General features: G+C 36.8%; 3 protein-coding genes across 6 annotated transcripts; all 3 read left to right on the forward strand.

Annotated features, from left to right (window-relative positions):
* Positions 1-3571: 3571 nt before the first annotated feature.
* On the forward strand, positions 3572-16898 carry LOC110816598 (Urb2/Npa2 family protein). 4 transcript variants are annotated; one of them, XM_088221972.1, is made up of 12 exons: positions 3572-3863; positions 4746-6405; positions 6650-8080; positions 8627-9006; positions 10087-11786; positions 12023-12410; positions 12720-12882; positions 13014-13117; positions 13636-13727; positions 13826-13950; positions 14685-16471; positions 16558-16898. In XM_088221972.1, exons 1-10 carry the CDS (start codon positions 3646-3648, stop codon positions 13900-13902), a joined length of 6213 nt encoding a protein of 2070 aa, XP_088078098.1. In that variant the 5' UTR covers positions 3572-3645; the 3' UTR covers positions 13903-13950; positions 14685-16471; positions 16558-16898. The 4 variants fall into 4 exon arrangements, with proteins under 4 accessions (XP_088078098.1, XP_088078099.1, XP_088078100.1 ...); XM_088221973.1 differs by having other exon boundaries at positions 16591-16898; XM_088221974.1 differs by having other exon boundaries at positions 14685-16337; positions 16591-16898.
* LOC148253224 (uncharacterized) lies at positions 16053-16852 on the forward strand. The gene is made up of 2 exons (XM_088222263.1): positions 16053-16323; positions 16710-16852. Exons 1-2 carry the CDS (start codon positions 16053-16055, stop codon positions 16850-16852), a joined length of 414 nt encoding a protein of 137 aa, XP_088078389.1.
* Positions 16899-17858: 960 nt separating the features above from the next.
* LOC110816453 (aspartate--tRNA ligase 2, cytoplasmic-like) lies at positions 17859-22652 on the forward strand. Its single transcript, XM_022044656.2, has 10 exons — positions 17859-18497; positions 18715-18825; positions 19010-19123; positions 19542-19832; positions 19922-20032; positions 20255-20308; positions 20883-20962; positions 21109-21224; positions 21937-22051; positions 22266-22652. The coding sequence occupies exons 1-10, from the start codon at positions 17928-17930 to the stop codon at positions 22390-22392; spliced, it is 1689 nt and encodes a 562-aa protein (XP_021900348.2). The 5' UTR covers positions 17859-17927; the 3' UTR covers positions 22393-22652.

Below are 22652 nucleotides of genomic sequence, written 5' to 3' on the forward strand. Positions count from 1 at the left end.
GTGACGGTACCGCCGCCCGCAGTGACAGTCCATGTTGGGTCGGCTGTTTTCGGCCGATTTTGCATCGATTCCTGTTAGCAAACACGTTAAAGAAAAAATACAAAAAATCGAAACTCATCGGTGGCGGGGCTCTCTGGTGCGGCGGCTCCTCCGACTCACGTTGCGGTTGGGTGTTTCGCTTCGGTCAACCTATAGAGAAGAAAAATGTGATCACAACAGTGAAAAATTACGCAAAACGAGAATTGGAAAGGACCTCATCGGAGGCGTTTTGTGAAATTCTCTGCGGCAGTACTACCTGTGTTTTTCGGCCAATTGACTGCTCTTTTCACTCTGGTTTGGCCATGGGTGAGATTAAAATTGAATTTCGTGCAAAAGGAAAAGTTTTTACGTTTTTTTGGCAATCGAAAAGGGTTCCGGTACAGCGGTGGGTGGCGACGGTCGGCTCCCTAGCAGCTGGGTTGTCTTCTCCGGTGAGGGGTTTTGGTGGCTAGGGTTAGGATTTGGTGCGGATGGAGGTTATTTATTTCCATCTGCTTTTGATCTAGGTTGTCTATCATGTTTGATATAGACCGTGTAACGCCTGAAAATTTGAAAAAAAAAATTATTATTTTATTATTAATTATTTAATTAGGTTTTTAAAAAAAACGCCACATCAGCAGCCACGTCAGCAGTCCCGGCCAACCAGGACCTGCCACGTGGCAAAACCACGTCGACCGGAGACGGGCCACGTTGGCGATCCGCGTACGCGCGATCGGACGGCCCAGATCAAGCGTGCGTACGGACGGCCCAGATGCAATCGCACGGACGGCCTAGATTCAATCAAAAACAGACGACCCAGATTAAATCAAAATGGACGGCTGAGATCAAAAGGCAAAAGGGTATAAATAGAACCCCCACACCTGACCACAAAAAATTCTAGCTGCCTGCCCTCGCCAGAGAAGACGAACCAGACGCCGGCCGCCGCCACCCGCCGCCGCCACCCGCCGCCGCACCGAGGAGATTTTCGACCGCTGATCGAGGTAAATTTCATACTCCCGACTCGTTTTTCCATGCTGATTTCTCCTGTGGCCAAATCGGAGCTAAAATCCCGGCCAAACGACCGAAAAACACTGCCAAAACCCAGCGGCGCCGCCGCGCCCCTCCTCGGTTTTTGCCTCCGATGAGGCCCTTCCCGGCCTCCGTTTGATGCAATTTTTATATCACCGTGATCACCATTCTTTTCTCTACAGGTTGATCGGAGCCGAATCACCAAAACACGAACCTCACTGGAGAGCCGCCGCACCCGAGAGCGCCGCCGCCAGTAAGCTTCGGTTTTCCGTAATTTTTTGGCCCTCCGAGGGCCCTAGGGTTGTTTTATCGCAAGGACCGATGCAAGTGTAGCCGAATTCGGCCAGAAACGGCCGAAAACGGCCAAACCGAGGCGAATTGCCGCCGTGCTGGAATTGCGATATTGGCCAAAAAGGGGCCCTAGGCCTAATTTGGGATTTTTTAGAACACGTGCAGGTACCAGTAATGCGTTTCAGTTCCCCAGGAAAAATTCAGGGAAAATTAGGGACAGCCTGTAGGCGCACTGTGAAGCCGTGTTCGGACCTCGAAACGAGTAAGGACTCCTCACCCTATTTCCTATCACAGTATTAAAGTTCAACAATGATAAAACGGTATTTCTTGAATCAACGAATGTGTGAAATTGCTTAAGGTCGCTAATGGAGCCCGAGTCTAGTGTGTTTGTCGGTTAACTGTTATTTGGCCTATTTTACAGTTTTAAATGCAGTATGAGGTTTGATGTTTTCATTTTATAGTTTCGTGTGCATATTTTACTGTTTTATTGATTATGAATTGAATAACTGGGATATTGATGCTGTATGTTGTCTGTTTGGCATAAATTACTGTTTTGCTTGTTTGTATGTGGATTAATGATGCTGACTGAGGAAAAAGAGAATGAAAGATTATGTAAATGGGTAATTGTATAATGTGGTCAGCCTGACTAGATATCCTGGGAGATGGTGGACGGACCGGGTCCGTAGGGAACCCTACCGGGATTGTGGTCTCCCATACCGGACGGGGTATGGAGATCTTATGTGTTTTGGCGCCCATACCGGACGGGGTATGGGGACAGCCCGTTTCACCCTCATACAGGACGGGGTAATGAGGTTTATAGTTTTGACACCTATACCGGACGGGGTATGGGGACGGCCCTGGAATCTAATTTCAAGTGTTAAGGGTTAACGGGTAGCAGGACCCCTATGGATCCCCATGGATACTAGTGGGCTGGTAAATGATGAAAATATGTTGTGTAACGATTGAATTGCAAAAGGCTTGATAAGTATTATGTTATACAGTTTATATATGATTTTATGATGATGATAATATCATCCTCAGTCGTTCGATTGTGGGCATGCAAATCGCCCACGTGGCACCCCCCCGCGTGGCCTCCTGCGTCAATGTCTCTGCCATTTGACATGTCCTGGTTGGTCTGGACTGCTGACACGGCGTCTGACGTTCCGAAACTTTCTAAAATTGCGTTTTGGCCCTTGTTTTTCGATTTTTCTTTCAAAAGTACTCCTAAAACTCAAATTTTCACCCATTTTTTTCAAAATTATTTTTAATTAAATCTTCCTTTAATTTTATTTCATTTTTTACTCTAAATTAAATAAAATAAAATATACTAAAATAAATTAAAATAATAAAATTTATATTTACTAATTATTAAATCACAAAAAAAAAATTGTGAGTGTTACAAAACTAATTGAAAAGAAAAGTTAATATCTGATACAATAGAGTTGATCCATTAAAACAATACATATAGAGGTAAGCTTGACTTATGTTGCCCGTTTAGCACCATCCCTAAAACAATAGTAGTTTGGTTAAATTGTTTAAAGAGAATGTATGTCTTGAATAAGTTTTGTGTGACATCAATAATTTTTTTTTTATACATAGTGTCATAAAAAATATGATAAATAATGTTTTATTTGTAAGTTAAAGATTAAATTATAATGAAAATAAAATTTAAGACAAATATCATAATATAGCATAGAATTAAAAAATTAAATTGATTATTTCTTATTTTTTTATAAAATAAGTATGATTTAAAAATTTATAATGTGAGTGTCATTTCGAATTTTATTTTGTAGTTTGAAAAACTTAAAATCCAATACTAATACAAAAGGTTAGTTGTAATTTGACTCAATTTGGTGTTTTAATTGGTTGAGATTAATAAACTTATAAAATTTATAATTTTTAAAAAATATGTGAAAATATATTTATTTAATTTGTTATTTATTTATAAATAATTAAATCTAAATAAAAAATATTTATAACTATGAGAAATAAAAGGGACACAAATTATAATCTGATGAATTTTAATAAAAAGATTTTGGTCGAATTTATAAAATAAAAAAATTACTACATAATTTGTAAAAAGGTGAAATTTTGGTAGTATTTTTTTTAATCCTTGTGATCTTAAAATGCAAATATAATCCCGTTTAAACGGCATCGTTTAGTTGCCTGCTAGATTTAAGAGGCACCGTCTCGTGCTGTTGTCTCTTGTCTCATAAACCCTGCAAAGCCCGCCCGCCCGCCCTTTGTTTGCAGAAGAGTATACTTTGTTTTCGGAGTTGGTTTGCACAAGAGTATCGGACGTCAACAATGAAGGTGGAATCTTCAAACAAAAAGAAGAGGAAAGTAGTTACCTCGGGGGAGAAACAAAGGCCTTCCAAGACGCACCGTGTGGATGAGAAACTGAGAGAATCTGAAGGAGACAGGAGCTTTGCAGAAGAACCAAAACTAGAGCCTGAAGAAGGTCATCCATGGAAAAACTTGCAGCTGATTCTATCTCTACAGAACAAAGAATTCGACAGTCTAAAGTTAGTATTCTTTTATTTGTGTTGCCTTTTCAGTTTACTGTGCTAGTTTTTTTCTTTTTTTCTTTTTGAGAAAACTTTTTCTCGGACACCAAACTCACAAGTATTGAGGAATGAAGAGTCGTGCTATCAAAAGTGGAAGCATTTAAAATTATGTTATTGAAAATGAAAATTAAAAGAATTTACTTGGCGAATTAGAAGGACGAAACATATTTTAACTCGTCCCTCTCTCCACGTTTGTTTGATTATGGAGAAAATTTTGCGAAGAGTAGAGGGTAGCAATAAGGTTTGTTTGGTAGATAGAGAAAGAACAAATTAAGTAGTAGGACACTGAGGTTTCTGTTTAGAGTTGCAGGTTTTAATAGGCCAATGAACTCTATCACTTTTTTTATTATAGAATCTTTCTATTACATTGTTCTGATTTGGGAGGGAATTATAAGTAGTTGTAGTTAAAGTATTCAATAGCTAAAGATCTCGCTTCCTCTTGGATCTCTCGCGTATGTTGGACTATGCATTTAATAACAATAGAATATGCTGATGAATCCTATGTATTTGAAAGATTTAATTCCTCAACCATCGTTTGGGTGATTTTGTAAGAAAAGAACAAGAGGGTTTGAGGGTATTTTGTTGCCTTTATTCAATACTAAATGTCGTTGATTCCAAACCTTGAGTATTTTGTTTAATGTTCTTCCTCCTAAGTATAGAGAGGATCAAGGGGATTATTGGTATTTTAATGTCTGTGGATAACATGCAAATCTCTTGTATGCAGGGTGGCACTCCATGGTGTGCTATTTATATTTTCTCTCTATTTTTTTCTCAACAAAGAAAAAAAAAGCCAATAACATATATATAAAGGTTTAATTCATCTAACGTGTATGAATGCAGGAAGTTGGAACTCGCATTTTGTTATGTGAAAGAAAAACAGCAAGAAGGAAAATATGGTGTGAAAGAAGATAATGAAACTGTGAAGACATCACGGTTAATTGTGTTTCTTAGTGATTGGGTCCAGTCACTATTGGTTTCTACTGAAAGTAAGGTTAAAATGGATGCAGAAAGAAGTCAATCTAGAGTTTTGGATGCCTGTTCAGACTTTAGATGTTGGGATATTTTCAAGTTTTGCCTGGACGAGTCCTCGAAATTGCATGTTTCTTTGAATTTGTCAAGAAATCTTTTACGATCCATCAGTTATATTGCGAGAAATGTGTCAGCAGTACTGGAAAACAGGCCTTTGTCTTTGGAGGGATCTTTTTTTATTGGTGAAGAGTTTAAGGTGTATAGTTTGGTGCTTGATTGTATGTCCATGTTGTTTTCCTCCCAGGGTGGCTTTTTGAATGAAAGTCTAGACATGTGGATTTCAACTACTGTTGCAGTGCTTGAGCTTGTCCAGAAAATTTATGCTAAGAACCTAGAGGGTAGTGATGCAGGAACTTTTGTCCTTAAGTTCTCATGCTTGGTTGTGGAGCCATTTGCCAAGTTTCTGAGGGCCCATCCAACTCGGAAGAATGGATTTCGTGATTTTGTGGATAAACTTCTTGAGCCACTTTTAAACTTGTTCAGTATCATGGATCTTCAAATTCATGAAAGTACTAATGATTTGGCCAGAAAACTTCTGAAGTTGGTTGAAGAAGTTCTCTCTCACGGGCTGTTTCAGCCAGCCCATATTGATGGATTTTTAGGTCTACGAAGTGTAGAAAAGTATGTCACCTTCCAAGATGGGAAATCAAAAGACATGAAAACAGTCCTTAAAAGTTATCATAGGCATTTATTTGATAAACTGGAAAACATTATGTCTAAAAAGAATGTATCACCTTTAACTGGCATAGGGGTACTATTTCACTTGCTTGTTGGGCAAGTGTCAAAGCAAAAAAGAACTTCAGTTGTATATGAAGGTAGCAAGATGATGGCAAAAACTGGAGGTCCAAAGCATATGGATGATGATTTACCTGGTCAGACATCTGGAAAGTCATCTGAGGGTAGCAGTACAGTTCCAAGAAAGGCCTATGTCCCAGGTAATCTGAATGCAGAGACACGGAAATCACTTTTTGATTTTTTTGTACAGACCTTGGAACCATTTTTGCTTGAGATGAATGGGTATGTTCAAGCCAAACCAGAACTAGGGCCTCTGTTATCAGATATCCATTGCATCCTTAGATCTACTACCAGTTTACTTTCCCATCTTAAGCAAGAAAATATATATATGAAGACAGAGGATATCTCAGAAGGAGGTTGCCTTAATTTCTTAAAGAAGGTGTATGGCACCATATTATCTGTTGCCTCTTGTTTACTCTCTGTAAAATGTCAGATGGATGATGAGGTGAAGCAGATGTTTAATTTATCAGCCAAGGAACTATTTCTTGCTATAGGGTATCTTTTGGATATTGAATATGAGGTTGTTGAGAGTGATTTAGTGAGCTTATGGCTAATGATTCTTTCTTACTTGGCCTTTGGTTGTTCTTCTGCGGATGAACTTGATCAAAGCATGTTACCTGCACAAATAATAGGCACAGGATGCCAACTGATTTCCATATATAGTGAACTTCGCCAGGTTAGTTTAGCACTTTTCCATTAAATTGAATGTGTCTGCTTATAACCTATGATTTTTTATTAGTCTTTAATTTGTTGTTTGATTAATTGGAGCAATATTCACAGCTTTGAGTTGTTTATGATAGCGGCTTTGTTGTGTGGATGGTTTACTCTCGGCTTATCTTGCTTGTGTTGTTTTGTTGCACAAATACTTATTCTGGATTAGAGTGTTCCTCATTTCCGATTTTTTTACTTTAATACTGTAGGTGAATAATACTATTTTTGCACTTTGCAAGGCAGTGAGGCTTATGGCATCACATAATGATGATGAAGAAATGAAATATACCATATTCTTGTCCCAAAAAACTTCCTTAACTTGTGAAGGGATTGGACGACCACTGGGAATTTTATTATCTTCTTGGGAATTTAAACAGTCAATTCATAATGCCATTAAATCCATACCTGAAGGACAAGCAAGTGGATGTATTCGCCACTTGACGAGGGATATGTCAGAATCCATTGAATGGATGAAAGTTTTGTGTTCAGTGACTGGTGGAGAAGAGCTTGACGATGGCATGTTGAGATTTGAACTGCAAGCAGAACTCTTGGGACGGGGTTTATCCGAAATTTATGTACTACTGCTTGATTCGTTGAGTGTCACTACAGGTAATAGCAATCTGCTTGGACTAGCCGTAAACGACCTAATGAATGTTGTTCGTCCTTTAATTAATAGTCTGGTTGGGCTGCAGCCAGATTGTCTCAACGAATTTTTGTTTGCTGTCATGGGAAGAAATCTTCATAAAGAGATGGCTGAATGCAAAAGGCAAAATTACATGGTGTCTACCAGCTGGGCAATTGTGTTCTTCTTTCGTTTTTGTATGTCCTGTGGAAGCTTATACAGGCAAATAATTACCCTCATGCCACTAGGTACATCAAAAAAGATATCAGCTGTGATGGGAGATTCATTTATAGCATGCTCTGGAAAGGATTGGATGGAGAAGACTGATTGGACTGATGAAGGCTACTTTTCTACCATTGTCCAACCTTCGGCTTCCCTTTTGGACATTATAAAGTGCTTGTCAGACATCTATTTTAAGGATGATAGTGCAAATTGCTGTCCACTTATCTATGTATTGCACACTATGGCTCTTCAGAGGCTTGTTGATTTGAACAGGCACATCAAGTCATATGAGTATTTGTTGCAGAATAATGAGAATCTGCTCCAAAGTAAAGCACTTGATGATGATCGATTGTCGCTCTCCAGACAAAGAAGGCGAAAGTTGAAAAGACGCTTACTAGCTTTGAAGCAAGAGGCTGAAGATCTTACCAACTTCATAATGGGATACCTGTCACTTGTGGTGGATGATCAACTGATATCCGCTAATTTTCAATCAACAACCCAACAGCTGAACCATACTAAATGGGATTTCAATGTTTCTGGTATTAATGAAAAGTCATTGCCCACTGCACTTTGGTGGGTTATTTGCCAGAATATCGATGTTTGGTGTTGTCATGCCGATAACAAGAAGTTGAAGAAGTTTCTCTCACTTCTAGTTCATACTTCTATTCCTTGTACCTCAAGCAGCTCTAATCTGGTCGGAGCGTGCGACATGGATGAAGCTGGTCAGATAAAGAAAGTGACTGTGCATCAGATCTCATTAGGACTTTTAAGTGATTCCATATTTTATGAACATAAAGTAAGTGGTGCAGCGGAATTTTTGTTTGAAAAGATCAAATGTAAATCATTCAAATCACTCACAATAAGGGCTAAAACTTAAAGAATAATGCTGAAATTCTATTAAGCTATCATTAAAAACTGTTAGAGGTAAGTCCTGTTTATAAGGTCTGTAACAAGAAGTTGACTAGGAATAGGAAATCCTAAGAAAACTAGAAGACTAAAAATAAATTTTTTTGAAATATATTTTTTTTGAGTTTTTTTTTTTTTTGAAAGATATTAGGAAACTAAAATAATAAACTAAAATGATAAAACTTTAAAACAGCCAAATAGGCTTGAACTAGAAAGAATATGCTCCATCAGTATGAATTGCAAGATATACAAGTTTTTATCTTTTATCACTTCTCTTTTTATAGCTCACACACTTGCACTGGTTCAAAGATATAGACAAAATGCATTGACTTGCATATACATAATTCTTGTTTGTGTGCATCTCTGTGGGTTTATGGACATGTGCATTTCTTATGGATATTGCACCACGTGATATTTACAGTATCTCTTTTACTAGTTTATTCGCAGGAATTTGGCATCAAGGTTCTGTCATGTACTTGAAAAATCAGTCTTACTATTGTTTAAACATCTGCCAAAGCCAGAGATTGATTTTGCTTCATCACCTAATTGGCCAGAGGTGTTGAGTATCCTTGAGAAATTATCAGTGGTTGTTTCAGGCAAAAGACATACTGCTTATGATCCAAGGGAACTTTCAAATTGTGTTTCATCCAATAAAATGACTTCCAAAATTTCCAAGGAAGAAGATGCCTTGCAGCTAGCCAGCATGAACTTTAATGCTTGTCAGCATTTGCTCAATCTTTTATGTTGGATGCCAAAAGAATTTTTTTTGTCAAAATCGTTTGAACTTTTTGGGACTTATATACTAAATCTTGAAAGGTAAACTCTCTAGCTTTTTCAGTATGTGGATTGCATTTGTAATATTCCCCTGCCTAAAATAATGATGGGTATCTTTCAACTTTTTCCGTTTTGAAGAAGCAGGATGATAACCTGTCATATCTGATTATTTTGTAAACATTAAAATAAGAAAAAAAAATACATACCTTGAGAAAATAAGGTAATTGAGAAAATCAAAAAAGAAAAAAGAAAGCTAGAAGACACTAAAATTATGATTGAAGCTTCTAAGTTTTGAACAAGGGATACTTTTAGAAATTAAACTCCTGCTTGTTGCCTTCATGTAGTTTCAGTTTTCCAGCATGAACATATGTCTTTGCATGGCTTGTAATTTGCAATATGCCAAGTCTACATTTCTATGCCATTTAGTTCTTCACACCTGCGAAAAAAAAAATAATAACTTTATTCTCAGACAGCTATCAGCTTGGCATCTGCTTTGTTGTCTGCTTGTTAGAAACTCTTGAATATCAAAGTAGATTGTGTTATGTAAAAGTTCTAGGATGGTTATCATGAATTATCGTTAATTATTGGTTTTATGATCTTTGTTTCTGTTTCTTGTTTCTGCTATGATGTCTTCTTCTCATGACATTTAGTTTAGTTGTATGAGCAGCAACATAAAGATTCAAAATTCTAAAAGCTATGGGTATCCCCTCAATTAAAATAATAAAATCCAGCTGGAACAGTTTGGTTGTGTGCACCTGAGATACATGACTGCTATTGGAATATTTTGGTTAATATGGATCTCATTTACAGCATTGGTGGAATTTTGATAAAAGTAATAGAAAGAAAATTTTGAAATTGAAAGTGTCTGTGCATTATATTTCTTTTGTCATTCTAGGCTGATGATCATATTCTTATCGCTTGTACTCTTTAAAGTTCACCTAAATACATGCATGATCTTGTACCATGACAAAAATATATATTAGTAACGTCCTATAAAATGCGTTTACTTTGTTTGATATAGCATGCTTCATTTGCTTTTGATTAAAGTTTTTCGGCAGGTGGCTTCACTTATATTGTCAACATTCTCAGAATCACCATTAATATGATTTTCCTTTGTTTCAGGCTTGTAATTAGCTGTTTATTACAATCTCAAGGTGCATTGTCTTCACATGATCAGTATGAGCTCTTCAAATTGTTTGTATCTTCTAGGCGGACCTTGAAATATATAATTATGGCATCTTGTGAGGAGATCATGGAAGACACTGTAGCATCACCTATTGCAACTATGTCTGATGGACCATTTTTGGTTTTATGGCTTTTAAAGTCCTTGTATGTGCTGGTTGATCTTCAAGGGGTTCTATTTGAAGATTGCACTGTTCAAGTCAGCCACATGATCTTCTCATTGATGGATCACACATCATATATTTTCCTAACAATAGGCAAATATGATTTTCAGAGTGCACTTCATTTTTTTGTGGCAACTGAGAAGCCTTGTAAAAATCAACCTGCTGCTCATGAATGCATCTCAAAAGAACCTGATCTATCTTCAGAGATCTCCAAAGTTTCTGACAACTCTAAGAATATTTTTCTAGTTGCTGAGACCTTGAAGGAACAGTCAGAATCCTTACTGATCTCTTTGAAGAATGCCCTTTGTAATGAAAATGTTGGAGTTGGAATTGATGTTGTCAATTGGAATAGATCATCTTCTATAATATCATGCATTGGTGGCTTTTTGTGTGGAATAGCATCTGCAGTGAATGAGACAATTGAGAAAAATAATGTTCAAAAGGCAAAATTGAAATGGAAGAATGAGTCTATGAATAGATTCAACTACTGTGTGGAAGTGTTTTCAAATTTCTTTACTGCTTTTCTGCAGTTATTTGTTGATGATGATGAGCAGCCTCAAATTTTCAGCGATGATCTGAACTTCCAAAGGTTGGAGTCTAGAAGAGATTCATATGGTGTACCACATCAGGAATTTGGATCTGAAATGACCTCAGCATTATCCAATCTGGATTGTAGCTCAAAAAGTTCTAGCATTCGGAGAAATAGGTTAGAGCTGGAAGCTGCTCATAGTCCAGCCAGTGGTATGACAGAGATTAATTTACTTGAGGTTCAATCTTTGAAGAAACATTTTCTGCTAGGCTTGCTAAAGGGTGATCATCCTGAGGCAGCATTTTTACTCCGGCAGCTATTAATTGCTTCTTCTGCTATTTTGAGGTTAAATTTGCGCATTGATAACACTCCCCTGTCATCACACTCGATGCCTATTTTTGTTGGTATTTCACGAGTCTTGTTGGCAGGTTTAGTAGACATGGTTGAGATTCCACAACCTTTTTCTTTATTTTGGTTAGATGGTGTAGTGAAGTACCTGGAAGAATTAGGGAGTCATTTTCCTGTAATAACTCCTACCACAAGCAGAAATATGTACTGCATGCTTATAGGGTTACAATTACGGACAATAGGAAAATGCATATGTTTACAGGGAAAAGGAGCGACTTTGGCATCACACGAGACCGAGTCGAGTACTAAGATGTTCCATGGTGTTACTGAATCATCTGAATCCTCTCTTTCACATGGGTCTTACTGTTTGGATGAATTTAAAGTGAGGTTGAGGATGTCCTTCAAAGCATTCGTAGGGAAATCATCAGAGCTGCATATGTTTTCTGCGCTACAGACTATAGAGAGAGCACTGGTGGGAGTACGGGAAGGCTGTGTAGCAACTTATGGGATAAACAGTGGAGATGCAGCTGGTGGAAAGGTTTCCTCAACTGTTGCGGGTGGTGTTGACTGCTTGGATCTGATTTTAGAATATGCTTCGGGTAAGGTCAAATATATGAAGTTGATTTTGGATATTCATGTTTCGAGTAATATTGCATGCTCATTTCATGTACTTCTATCTGAGTCAGTTTATCCTTATCTGATGAATCAATATTGCATCTTATAGTATTTGATCTGAAAAAGTTTGAAAGAAATACCAGTTCCGCTACTTCCATTGTAATTTGATCATCACTGAGAAGCTTTTCTTTGTTATTCTTATCTTGATTTGGTTTTGCAGGTCGTAAGCGTTTAAATATTGTTAAAAGACACATCCAAAGCTTAGTTGCTGCTCTATTCAACATTATTCTGCACTTGCAGAATCCATTAATCTTCTTTACAAAATCAGTCAGCAATAGGGATGATAATAATCCAGATCCTGGATCAGTCATCCTCATGTGCGTTGAGGTATTGATAAGGGTTTCAGGAAAACATGCTATGTTTCAACTGGATTCCTGGCATATTGCACAATCTCTACACGTACCTGGAGCACTTTTCCAAGATCTCCCTTGTTTGCAACTTTCTGGAGCTTCAATAGGTTATGAAACTCTATTGGATCGGCACTTCTCAATGAACTTATTTGCTGCATGTTGTCGATTATTATACACAGTCCTGAAGCATCACAAGAGGTTTGTTCAGCCTCCGATTTCAGATTGTGTAAATAACCCTTATTGTCATATTTCACAGATGTGGTAATTACACATCCAAATCACAATAATAACTGAGAACTAAAAGAAAGAAGATAGGAGGAGCAGTAAATGTTTGAAATAATCCATCAAAGACAGGCACTCATGAGTTGAGCATGGTCCATGTTGGGAGACATTATCTTGACTGGTTTTTGGAATAATATTATAACACCTTTTTCTTTTTTGTTTCTTGAAAACAGAGGTAAAAGATATTCTCTGTTTATCACACTGATTGCTTTTTGTAATTTCCAGTGAATCAGAGAAGTGCCTTGCCATACTTGAGGAATCTGTTTCCGTCCTTCTTCATTCTTTGGAGCCAGTAGATAATGATTATGTGGTCAGAAAATGCTACTTTTTCTGGAAAGTCCAAGAGGGAATTAAATGTGCTTGTTTTCTACGAAGGATTTATGAAGAGGTGTTGGATGTTGTTTTCAAATTTCAAGTGCACTACCTCTCATTGGCTCTTTATCATTTTATTTATAAGAGGCTATTGTCAAATCTTTAGTAAATTCCTCACTTGGTATGTTCTGCATAATTCTCTTACAGTTAAGGCAGCAGAAAGACATCTTTGGCCGGCACTGTTTCAAGTTCTTATCCACTTACATATGGGTGTATTCAGGCTTTGGTCCCCTTAGAAGGGGCATTAGAAGGTTGCACCTCTTATCTTCCCAATGTATCTTTCATTATTATTAAAGTGTTATGCACGGTATTAAAACTGACTTATGTTCTGTACATAGTTAAGCAGCTACCCTGTGTCAGGAACCAACCGGGAGGCAGGAATTAGGAAGGAATTTTGAAATTCTGTTATTTCTTTTTTGCTTTTATTTCTGTTATGTCCTTCTTATTGCATGGCAGTAGTGGAGCAGTACAATAATACTGAGTACTCTGCTGTCCATTATGGTAGGAAAATATTATCATTGTTACCTGGTTTGGCATTATTCTCAACTATATATAGCTAGAATTTAATCCAGAAGAATGTACGAAAAACCTAAGAATCTTCATTATCACTCTCATGTCTAATGAATCTCTCTTACTCTTCCTTTTCCTCTCTTCTCTCTTCCCACTCTCCCACTAACTAATTCTAGGCTTTATCAGCTGCTCATGAGTCAAGGTCTTGACGCACTGGTGTTCAGTAATCTGAACCATTTTTAATTGGAAAAAATTGCAGGGAAGTCGATGAAGCTCTGAGACCTGGTGTATATGCTTTGATAGATGCTTGCTCAGCAGAGGATCTTCAGTATCTTCATACTGTATTTGGCGGTAACCAGAATATTGACTGGGATTTTGAGCTTTTAGCTACTAATGTAGACTTCTTTTCTTCAGACTAACCTCTCTACTGGTATTATTGTTTTTTGTAGAGGGTCCTTGCCGAAACACTCTGGCAAGTTTGCAACATGACTATAAACTAAATTTCCAGTATGAAGGAAAAGTCTAATTTGCAGTGTGAAGAACTTACTTCCTCACTTCCTCGTGTGATATATTGGTGAGTCATGATTTAGTCCATAACTACTTCCAACATGTTTTATTTCTAATAGGCTGATATGATTCTAAAAATTTCTCAGCGTGTTACTTGCTTTTTGTTGTGTTTTAGTATATTGCTTCAGTTGTTTACGTGAACTAAAAGAGTGAACTATTTTTCCAATTTAGTTTCTCTTTTACTCAATAACAGACTCTCTTCACATACAAGTTAGGTAGATTGGACACATGGAACTTATTACATATTGAAATTTAACTAACAGAAATATGATAATGACAAGAATTCAAACACTAATATCTAATGTTGATATCAAGGGAAATGATGGAATTGAATAGATGTTTCAAAACTCGAGCTAAATATCAAATTCTACTATCCATTTATTATTACTTTCATGTAATCCATTGAACTCAGGTGCCCAAATCTTTAATTCAATTCCTGGCATGTGACTTGGATAATGGCCTAACTACTTGTCCATATATCATAATGAGTATATGAACAAAGTCATGTGAATAATGTCCTCGCTTACTTGTAGAAGGAATACATTTATGAATAAAAGTGAGACGCAAGAAAAGATGCAACACAGAATTCTTTTTTATTCTTGCAACCTTGAAATCGAGTCATGGACCAATATAGTAGATCACCAAATTTGCATCTATTGTAATACAGTTTAATTACATTTATATATTCAAACATGTGCAGATGATTTCTATTGTTAACTAGCTATTATTTCTTTGGAACAGAGCTGCTGTTTGGACCTTGGAGTGCCTGTCGAGCATTGAAGCTAACGTTTTGTTGATTTGTGTACATAGTGCAAGGAACTTGTCCTGGACAAATCTTACCTCTACAGTTACATTGGTACACGAATTCTTTTGCACATTTAATCTGTCTCTTACCAAAATCACTGGAAGACATAACAGGTGAATGTGGACAAGATAAAAACCTAGAGCGATCCCCTGCTATTTTCATACGTATGTTTCAAAGTAATGAATAATCATTTCCCTTGAAGAATAAGCAAGGGTCATGGTGATTGGGGATTATAAAGATCTTCAAGTATAGTTATATCTATCAAAAGTTTTCTGGCTTTAGATAGTTGAAGTATAGTTTATCTTTGCTTTTTTTGTAGAACCAGATTTTGATTCAGATTTTAAACGTCAAAGTGTAATTCATAAATTAATTCTATTACTTTTGTATAGATTTTTTTGTCGTAGACATACTTTTAGATGCAAATTCTCATATACAATAATGTCAGATGTGAACCACTACCTACCACAAGGATTAAAGATCAAGCAACACCAGCGAAAGCAATGTAAGCAATCATGTGACCTCACTAAATTTAATAAAGGTTGCCTAATTTCTTATGATCTTTTTCCATCTTGACACTAAACCACTCCGATAGTCGGCAGGATCTGATTATGCTTGACATTAGGCAGTGAACCCGAGGCTATTTTCCTTTTAAAGCGAAATGGAAAGGTCTGTGGTAGGCATGGAGGTTGGCAAGAATCAGTTTAGCGATCCTCATTAGGTCTAAATCGGATTAAACTAAATATATACATAAAAGAAAATACTTCAATTTATGATTTACATAAAATAATCTGCTCCGAACCAGTTTTGGTATCAAATTGATTTACTTTTCAGTCCGAAGCAATTAATAAACATCTTGAGTCAATTTTTAGTCATCACCTCTGCTATCAATTGGACCACGCAAGAGCTTTCGAACACTAATGATGCTCCATCATTTTCAGTGTAAACATGGCTTTTCCTCCTATATTTTCACTCGCTAAACTTTTCAATTGGTAATAATGAGTGTAGCAACAACTGTCGTTATCCTTGCTCTAATAGATAAGCTTGATGTTCTAACCACCAAGAGCTCAGCTTTCAGGAAGTGGACAAAATCCTTTTGGACAATTCAAAGCTTTATTTATTCCATATTAAAAGCTAAATTAAACAAAAATCATTCTCTCCACCATATTATCAAATCATTTAAATCCAGATATCAAGCCAAGAAAAAACTCAAAACAAAAGAAAACCATATCTCCAAAGAACTTCTAGACAAATAAACAGGCCAATTCAGAAGCCATTCAAATTGCAGACCAAATAGTTACATAGAAATGCACCATCACTGCTACTGTAAAGAATGCAGAAGCGCCTCTCCCTACCCAGTTCTGCTTCTGATAGCAGTGGCCTTGATCCTCCTTGGCATCTCATCTCTCTTCAAGTTTGAGTCGCCGTCTCTTGAAGACGCCGAGGATCAGATGGGTTTGTTGCTACTTCTGGCATCAGCACTGGGGATACTAGTCATCGTGCGCTGCTTGTCATCAAAGGAAAGTCGACCTCCACACTATTATTGTTCTTGTGGGCGTTATCCTCCATGGAAATGTGGTTGCTACAGATAGGTCTTCTCTGCTCTCTTTCTCTCTTTTCTTTCTATGTTATAGCTGGTTTGTTCGTATTAATCTAATCCAATTTATGATCACTTGATGACGTATTCAAAATTTCAAACTACCGAGAATGATCCATTGAAAAAAAGGTAAATCAAGTCCAAACCGTACACTCTCAACTTGTTAATAACTTGATTAACGCCTCCATCTCTCTGATCTCCGTGCAATTTTACAGAGTAACTAAAGCTCTGTTCATGGCTTATGGCAGAAGAGGAAAACTCCATCTTTGACTCATTCACTTTCAGCCCTCTGCCATACCCAGTTCAGCTGATCTCAGCAGTTACATCGATCTTTTTATGCACATGATGGTATTTCAACTGTTGTGAGGAATCCGTGGAGGCTGCCGGGGAGCAAGAAAGTTGGCTTCTTTTTGCCATTCCAGTAGCGTTGATACTCATAGTTTGTTGGCAGCTTTTGTTGTGTTGCTGCTAATTCTGGTGCAGTATCATCGAGCATTTCTGGATGACTAGTTTGCTTGAATTGATAGAGTAATTAACATGTGTTTTCCTTTGATGATATGGTATTGTTTCATGTGATATATATACACACACACACGCATATGTTTGATGACGGTAAACATTTTTTTTTTTTTTTTTTTTTGGGGGGAGGGTTTGAAAAGGAGGGTGAAGAGTTTTATCTTGTCATTTGCACCATGGTTGTTAATTTTTTGTATTAATTCACTATCATAATCGATATGCAATGGGGGGTGTATAATTCAAATTCAGATAACTAAATTCTTTCTGAAGGAGACGAAGGATGTATGTAACACACCGACAGGAAAATGAACGACTCTCGAGGCATTTTTGGAAAGAGAAATGGGAAGCTGGATGTTTAGTTAAATTAGAATATCTGAAATCACTGTAATTGGCACCTCCATTGGCAGAGTTCATTCATGTTGTGTATCATGAGATGATTAGAATTTTCAAATTTCATAGTATGAGAATTGCTGCAAAATCAGAAGTTCAGATAATCATTACTCTGATTTTTACGTACTGCGACATTCACGACCTTACCAGAATGTTACATATCAAAAATTTATAAAATTTAAATTTCAAATAAAATAATCTTTTGCTCAGAAAATTGGTCGAAAAAAAGCAAAAATTGGGCCATAAGCAGTTTTCAACTTATAGCAAAATTATGTAATTTTAGTATTTATAGAACATAAATTATTACTATATAGATATTGTCGCCAGAAATTTGCATATATATATTTTTAAAACTTCAATATCTAAATGTTATGCAAAAAAAGTTTCAAATTAGCTCGAGAAACTTAATTTGGTAGTTGGAGGCCATTCCCTTCTAGAGTTTAATAATTAACTTATATGTAGGTTTACTCTTTATCTTATAATAAAATAAACTTATATATACATATATCTTATAAGATATGCTTTTTTATTGTGAAATAACAAGTTTTAAGCTTTTGTTATTATAGGAGGTTTATGTGGGAATACCCCATATATATATATATATATATATATATAATTATATGCAACACTTGAACTTTCAATATCACTCTCTCTCGCTTTACCTTGCGATTAGGTAAAAATGTCTGCCGAATCTCAAGTTCCATCATCTGCCTCCGCCGCCGACGAGCCAGAACAGCAAGGTGATGGAGAATCCTCCAAGGCACTTAGTAAAAAGGCAGCTAAGAAGGAAGCCGCCAAGCAAGAGAAGCTGCGACGTCGCCAGGAGGCTGCTGCAACCTCAGCAGCTCTTGCAACTTTAACGACGCAGGAAGACCCGCATGCAACCAATTACGGTGATGTGACCATCGCGGACTTGCCGGCAGTGGAGGATCCCTCTGGTGATAACTGGAAAAAATCAGTGGCTAGTAAACAGCGAACAAAAGTAGGGGAATTGGCGGAGGAGCTCGAGGAGAAAGAGGTAAGGGTACAGGGGAGGGTCCATTCCACGCGTGCCCTAGGCAAGAATATTGCTTTCTTGGTGGTGAGGGAGGCAGGATTCACTGTCCAGTGCGTGGCTACTAAATCTGACGAGAACAATGTTAGTGGCCAGATGGTCAATTTCGTCAAGGGTTTGAGTCGTGAATCTATTGTGGATGTCGTTGGTGTTGTCTCCATTCCTAAGGATCCCCTCAAGAGCACTACTCAGCAGGTGATCTGTCTTTCTCTTTCTCCTCATTTTTAACCTTTTAGAACTGGGTTTGTTTTGATTTTCCCAATCTATGAACCCTATACCAAAAGGATAATGACTATCTTTTCGGAATTTTTTGGAAAAAATGTCTAAATGTTAGCAGGTTGAAATTCAATCGAAAAAGATATAACGATTATCTTTTCAGAATTTTTAAGGAAAAATGTGTAAATGTTAGCAGGTTGAGATTCAACTGAGGAAGATATATTGTGTCAGCAAAGCTTTGCCAACACTACCCATGAACATTGAGGATGCTGCAAGAAGTGAAGTTGAGATTGAAAAGGCTTTGCAGGTATATATATTCATTGATAAGATTTAAGCACTGTCACATTGTGTCGTTCTCTCAACTGTTTATCATTTCAGCAAATTGGGTAATGTCCCTCAAATTTCAAAAAGTAAAGCTATGGAGAAAACTCAATCAAGTTTTTTGCGATCTTATTTTCTAACGTGTATGTATTGATTGTATAATACTGCAGTCTGGGGAGCAGCTTGTTCGTGTTAACCAGGACACACGATTGAACAACAGAGTTCTTGACTTTCGAACTCCGGCAAATCAAGGGATCTTTCGCATTCAATGTCAAGTTGGAAGTGTATGTTCTTCATATTATAGATAAGTCCCTTTTGTTCATATCCATGGATGTGGTAATTTATTTTGTCATCATTAAGGTACAGTGGTTTGAGTTCCTCCGAAGAATTGACTTGTATATGCAAGTTACAATTATGAGATGCAGTTAAAGATATCTTCTTTTTGTTAGCTATTTGTTGATTGCTTTAATATGACTTGAGCTAGCATGTGATGATTTTTTAAAATACTAAATATTGGGTTGAGAATTTGCATCTTTGATGATGTTATGTCATGCAATCATGGTTAACTAATAGTGCATAATGGCCTTCACACATTGTGTAGTATACTTAGCTTTATTAACAAACAACAAGAAGAATTTGATCCTGAGTAATTGTCTACTCACTGTCCTAGTTTATACTTAAACTTGATGCATCATTCTGCAGATATTTAGAGAATTCCTGCTAAAGGAAGGTTTTGTCGAAATCCATACGCCAAAATTGATATCGGGGTCCAGTGAAGGTGGTTCTGCTGTATTTAAATTAGACTACAAAGGACAACCTGCCTGCCTTGCTCAGTCTCCTCAGCTTCATAAGCAAATGTCCATATGTGGTGATTTTGGGCGGGTCTTTGAAATAGGTCCGGTTTTTAGAGCGGAGGACTCTTTTACTCATAGGCATTTATGTGAGTTTACTGGGCTTGATGTCGAAATGGAGATAACTGACCACTATTCCGAGGTAGTATTGCAGTTTTTTATTCTTGATCATCATAATTGAGATCTAGCTAGGCTTTCATACTTACTGAGGAATTTAACTAAACTATGCAGGTAATGGATATTGTGGATCGGTTATTTGTTACAATGTTTGATAAATTGAATGAGAACTGCAAGAAGGAACTTGAAGCTGTGGGAAGGCAATATCCTTTTGAACCTTTGAAGGTCATGATTGCTGTAGTTTATGAAATATTTGAGATGTTTGATGAAGTGTTTAACATTATTATTGGGGTGTTCGTATCCCTGGGAAATTTTCTTATTCAATCTGGATTTTAAGAGGTTTTTTAAGTTTAGTGAGATAAAGATAATTGGGACATGAGTTATGTGTATACATATTCATGAGAATCTATTGCCTTGGAACTGATAGTTGGCTCAATGAACATGCAGTACCTGCCAAAGACATTACGACTCACATTTGAAGAAGGCATTCAAATGTTGAAGGTGAGTGGAACTTTATAAACGACAAGAGTACTTATCATGTCAGAATATGTTTAAATTCTAATGCTGACCAATTGTAATACAGAGGTAGGAGAAATGAATATTACTTTGGTGAAGGAAAGATAAAAAAATTTTGGAGCTGCTAAAGGTTTTTAATATAAAGGAAGTTGCTATAATTCTTCCAATAGGATGGAACTATCTTTAGGTTTTCAGTTCTAAATTATGGAGCTGTCCTAGCTATTGCTCAATAGTTACTATTTCTTTATTAGTAACCAAGGTCTTATCTGGCATTTGCATGCTTTCTATTGAATGATATTTGTAATTACAGTAAGATATTTGCGTGATTACTGTGTACTCTTTTTATTTCACAAAAAAAAAAAAAGTACAGTAAGATATTTTAGGTGTAAGAACTTAGGGTTGACGTTTTTGCAGAAGCAGCTTGTTGCATGTTATGTTAGAGCTAAACGAAGGAAAAACTATTAGTGCCGTATGAGATAAATGATTTAGAAGAATAGTAGGGACTGGTATATTCTTTTCTCATCTTGCTTTTGTTGCAAATTTTGATGTTTTTGTTCAGGATGCTGGCGGGGAAATTGATCCACATGGGGATCTGAACACGGAAGCAGAAAGAAAACTAGGCCAGCTTGTTTTGGACAAGTAATCCAACTTGTACTTGTATTCTGCTAGTAGATGGGCCCTATAGTCTGTGTTTTGAAAGAAAACCATCTTATAATCTGATCATTTATGTTTAAAATTGTGTACACAGTAATCATGTCAGAACTGAATTTTACATATGGTTGCAGGTATGGTACAGAATTTTACATATTGCACCGCTTCCCGTTGGCTGTCAGGCCGTTCTACACCATGCCTTGTCGTGATAATCCCCTTTATAGTAACTCATTTGATGTCTTTATTCGAGGTAATGGATAAACCAGCCTTGTTACGAATAGTTCTGCTGCTTGTCATTTGTACTTCTCTCAATCTTGGTCATTAATCAGTTAGATACTTTGAAAGTGGAGGTTTTGTTTGTAAGGAAATATGTTACCCATAAAACCTCCGAGATTTCTTGCTTGTTCTGTTTTTATATGTTGTTACTGGTCTGAAGACGAATTTCATGAGGACATCAAATTGAGTGCTGATAAAATTTATCTGATGAAATGAAATGGATGGTAAGGTTTAAAAATTCCTGTTTAATGGAAGGAAAGTAATGTATCCACATGCACCGAGTGATTGCACGTCTGCTGCTGTTGATGAGAAAATCCTTTATACTTGCGAAGATTTACTGGGGAAGCATTCAATTTTTAGTGTAAATCTGGGTGAAAGTATAACTAAGGTAAATTGTTTCGGGATTAGGAGCTTCATTAGTATTAGGAAAAAAATTTCATAAGGAAATGCAAATCTTATTAACATTTGCTTGTGTTAGCATTTTCTAATGAATAGATAATTATATGCTTGATATGAATGCAGAAATTAGGATATTTCTGTCTAATCTTGGTTGTTGGTCTAGTACCTTTCTTTTCAATGAAATGCTTATGGAAATTGAAAATTTATAGTGCCATGTTTCTTATGAGGAGAATATAATTTAAGGAACCAACGGGTATAACCCATGTGATCTGTTCCTTGTCCTTCAGGTGAGGAGATAATTTCGGGAGCTCAGCGTATCCATGTTCCAGAGTTCTTGGCGGAACGTGCACAAGCATGTGGAATTGATGTCAGGACGATATCTACATACATTGATTCTTTCAGGCAAAATTCTTTTCCTAAATTTCTCCTCTGTTTAAATTCATCATCGGTACACTTTTCTCCCAGGGCGCTTAACCTATTGGAGAAACAAACACTGGAACTAACCATAATATTGCTCATAAGTGACTTAGAGAGTATCTGCCTTTTAAATCTTTATGTTTTGAAGGCTTTGGTGGTTGTGAGATCATTCATATTTTTTTCTGGTATGTTTCTACAGGTATGGTGCACCCCGACATGGTGGATTTGGAGCAGGTTTGGAGCGAGTTGTGATGCTTTTCTGTAACTTGAAAAACATTCGGAAAACATCACTTTTCCCTCGTGATCCGCTTCGGCTTGCACCATGAGTTTAAATGATTTCCAGTCACTTGATCATCTATATATCTTTTTGGCAGCGAAAAGAATGTTTTTCGCAGGCATGAAATAAATTTTTGCTCGTATCTTTGCGATTTTCAGTCGAAGCTGTTGGAACAGCTACTCTTTTGTTGACCCTGAGGAGTTATCATTTAATTTATCGTAATAGTTTTCTGATGTAGAACGGAATTTGCAAGAATCTGGAGAACATTTGATTTTATGTTTAATTGAAAAAAGAAAATTTGGGCAAGCA

Source organism: Carica papaya, chromosome 6 (genome assembly GCF_054855325.1).
Source record: "Carica papaya isolate Zhongbai chromosome 6, ASM5485532v1, whole genome shotgun sequence".
Classification (NCBI taxonomy): domain Eukaryota; kingdom Viridiplantae; phylum Streptophyta; class Magnoliopsida; order Brassicales; family Caricaceae; genus Carica; species Carica papaya.

Coding starts and splice junctions, on each gene's coding strand:
- LOC110816598 (XM_088221972.1), top strand. CDS start 3,646: ATGAAGGTGGAATCTTCAAACAAAAAGAAGAGGAAAGTAGTTACCTCG. Junction 8,081..8,626: donor CCATATTTTATGAACATAAA/GTAAGTGGTGCA, acceptor CTCTTTTACTAG/TTTATTCGCAGGAATTTGGC. Junction 9,007..10,086: donor TATATACTAAATCTTGAAAG/GTAAACTCTCTA, acceptor CCTTTGTTTCAG/GCTTGTAATTAGCTGTTTAT.
- LOC148253224 (XM_088222263.1), top strand. CDS start 16,053: ATGCACCATCACTGCTACTGTAAAGAATGCAGAAGCGCCTCTCCCTAC. Junction 16,324..16,709: donor TTATCCTCCATGGAAATGTG/GTTGCTACAGAT, acceptor AACTGTTGTGAG/GAATCCGTGGAGGCTGCCGG.
- LOC110816453 (XM_022044656.2), top strand. CDS start 17,928: ATGTCTGCCGAATCTCAAGTTCCATCATCTGCCTCCGCCGCCGACGAG. Junction 20,309..20,882: donor AAGGCATTCAAATGTTGAAG/GTGAGTGGAACT, acceptor GTTTTTGTTCAG/GATGCTGGCGGGGAAATTGA. Junction 20,963..21,108: donor GGCCAGCTTGTTTTGGACAA/GTAATCCAACTT, acceptor ATATGGTTGCAG/GTATGGTACAGAATTTTACA.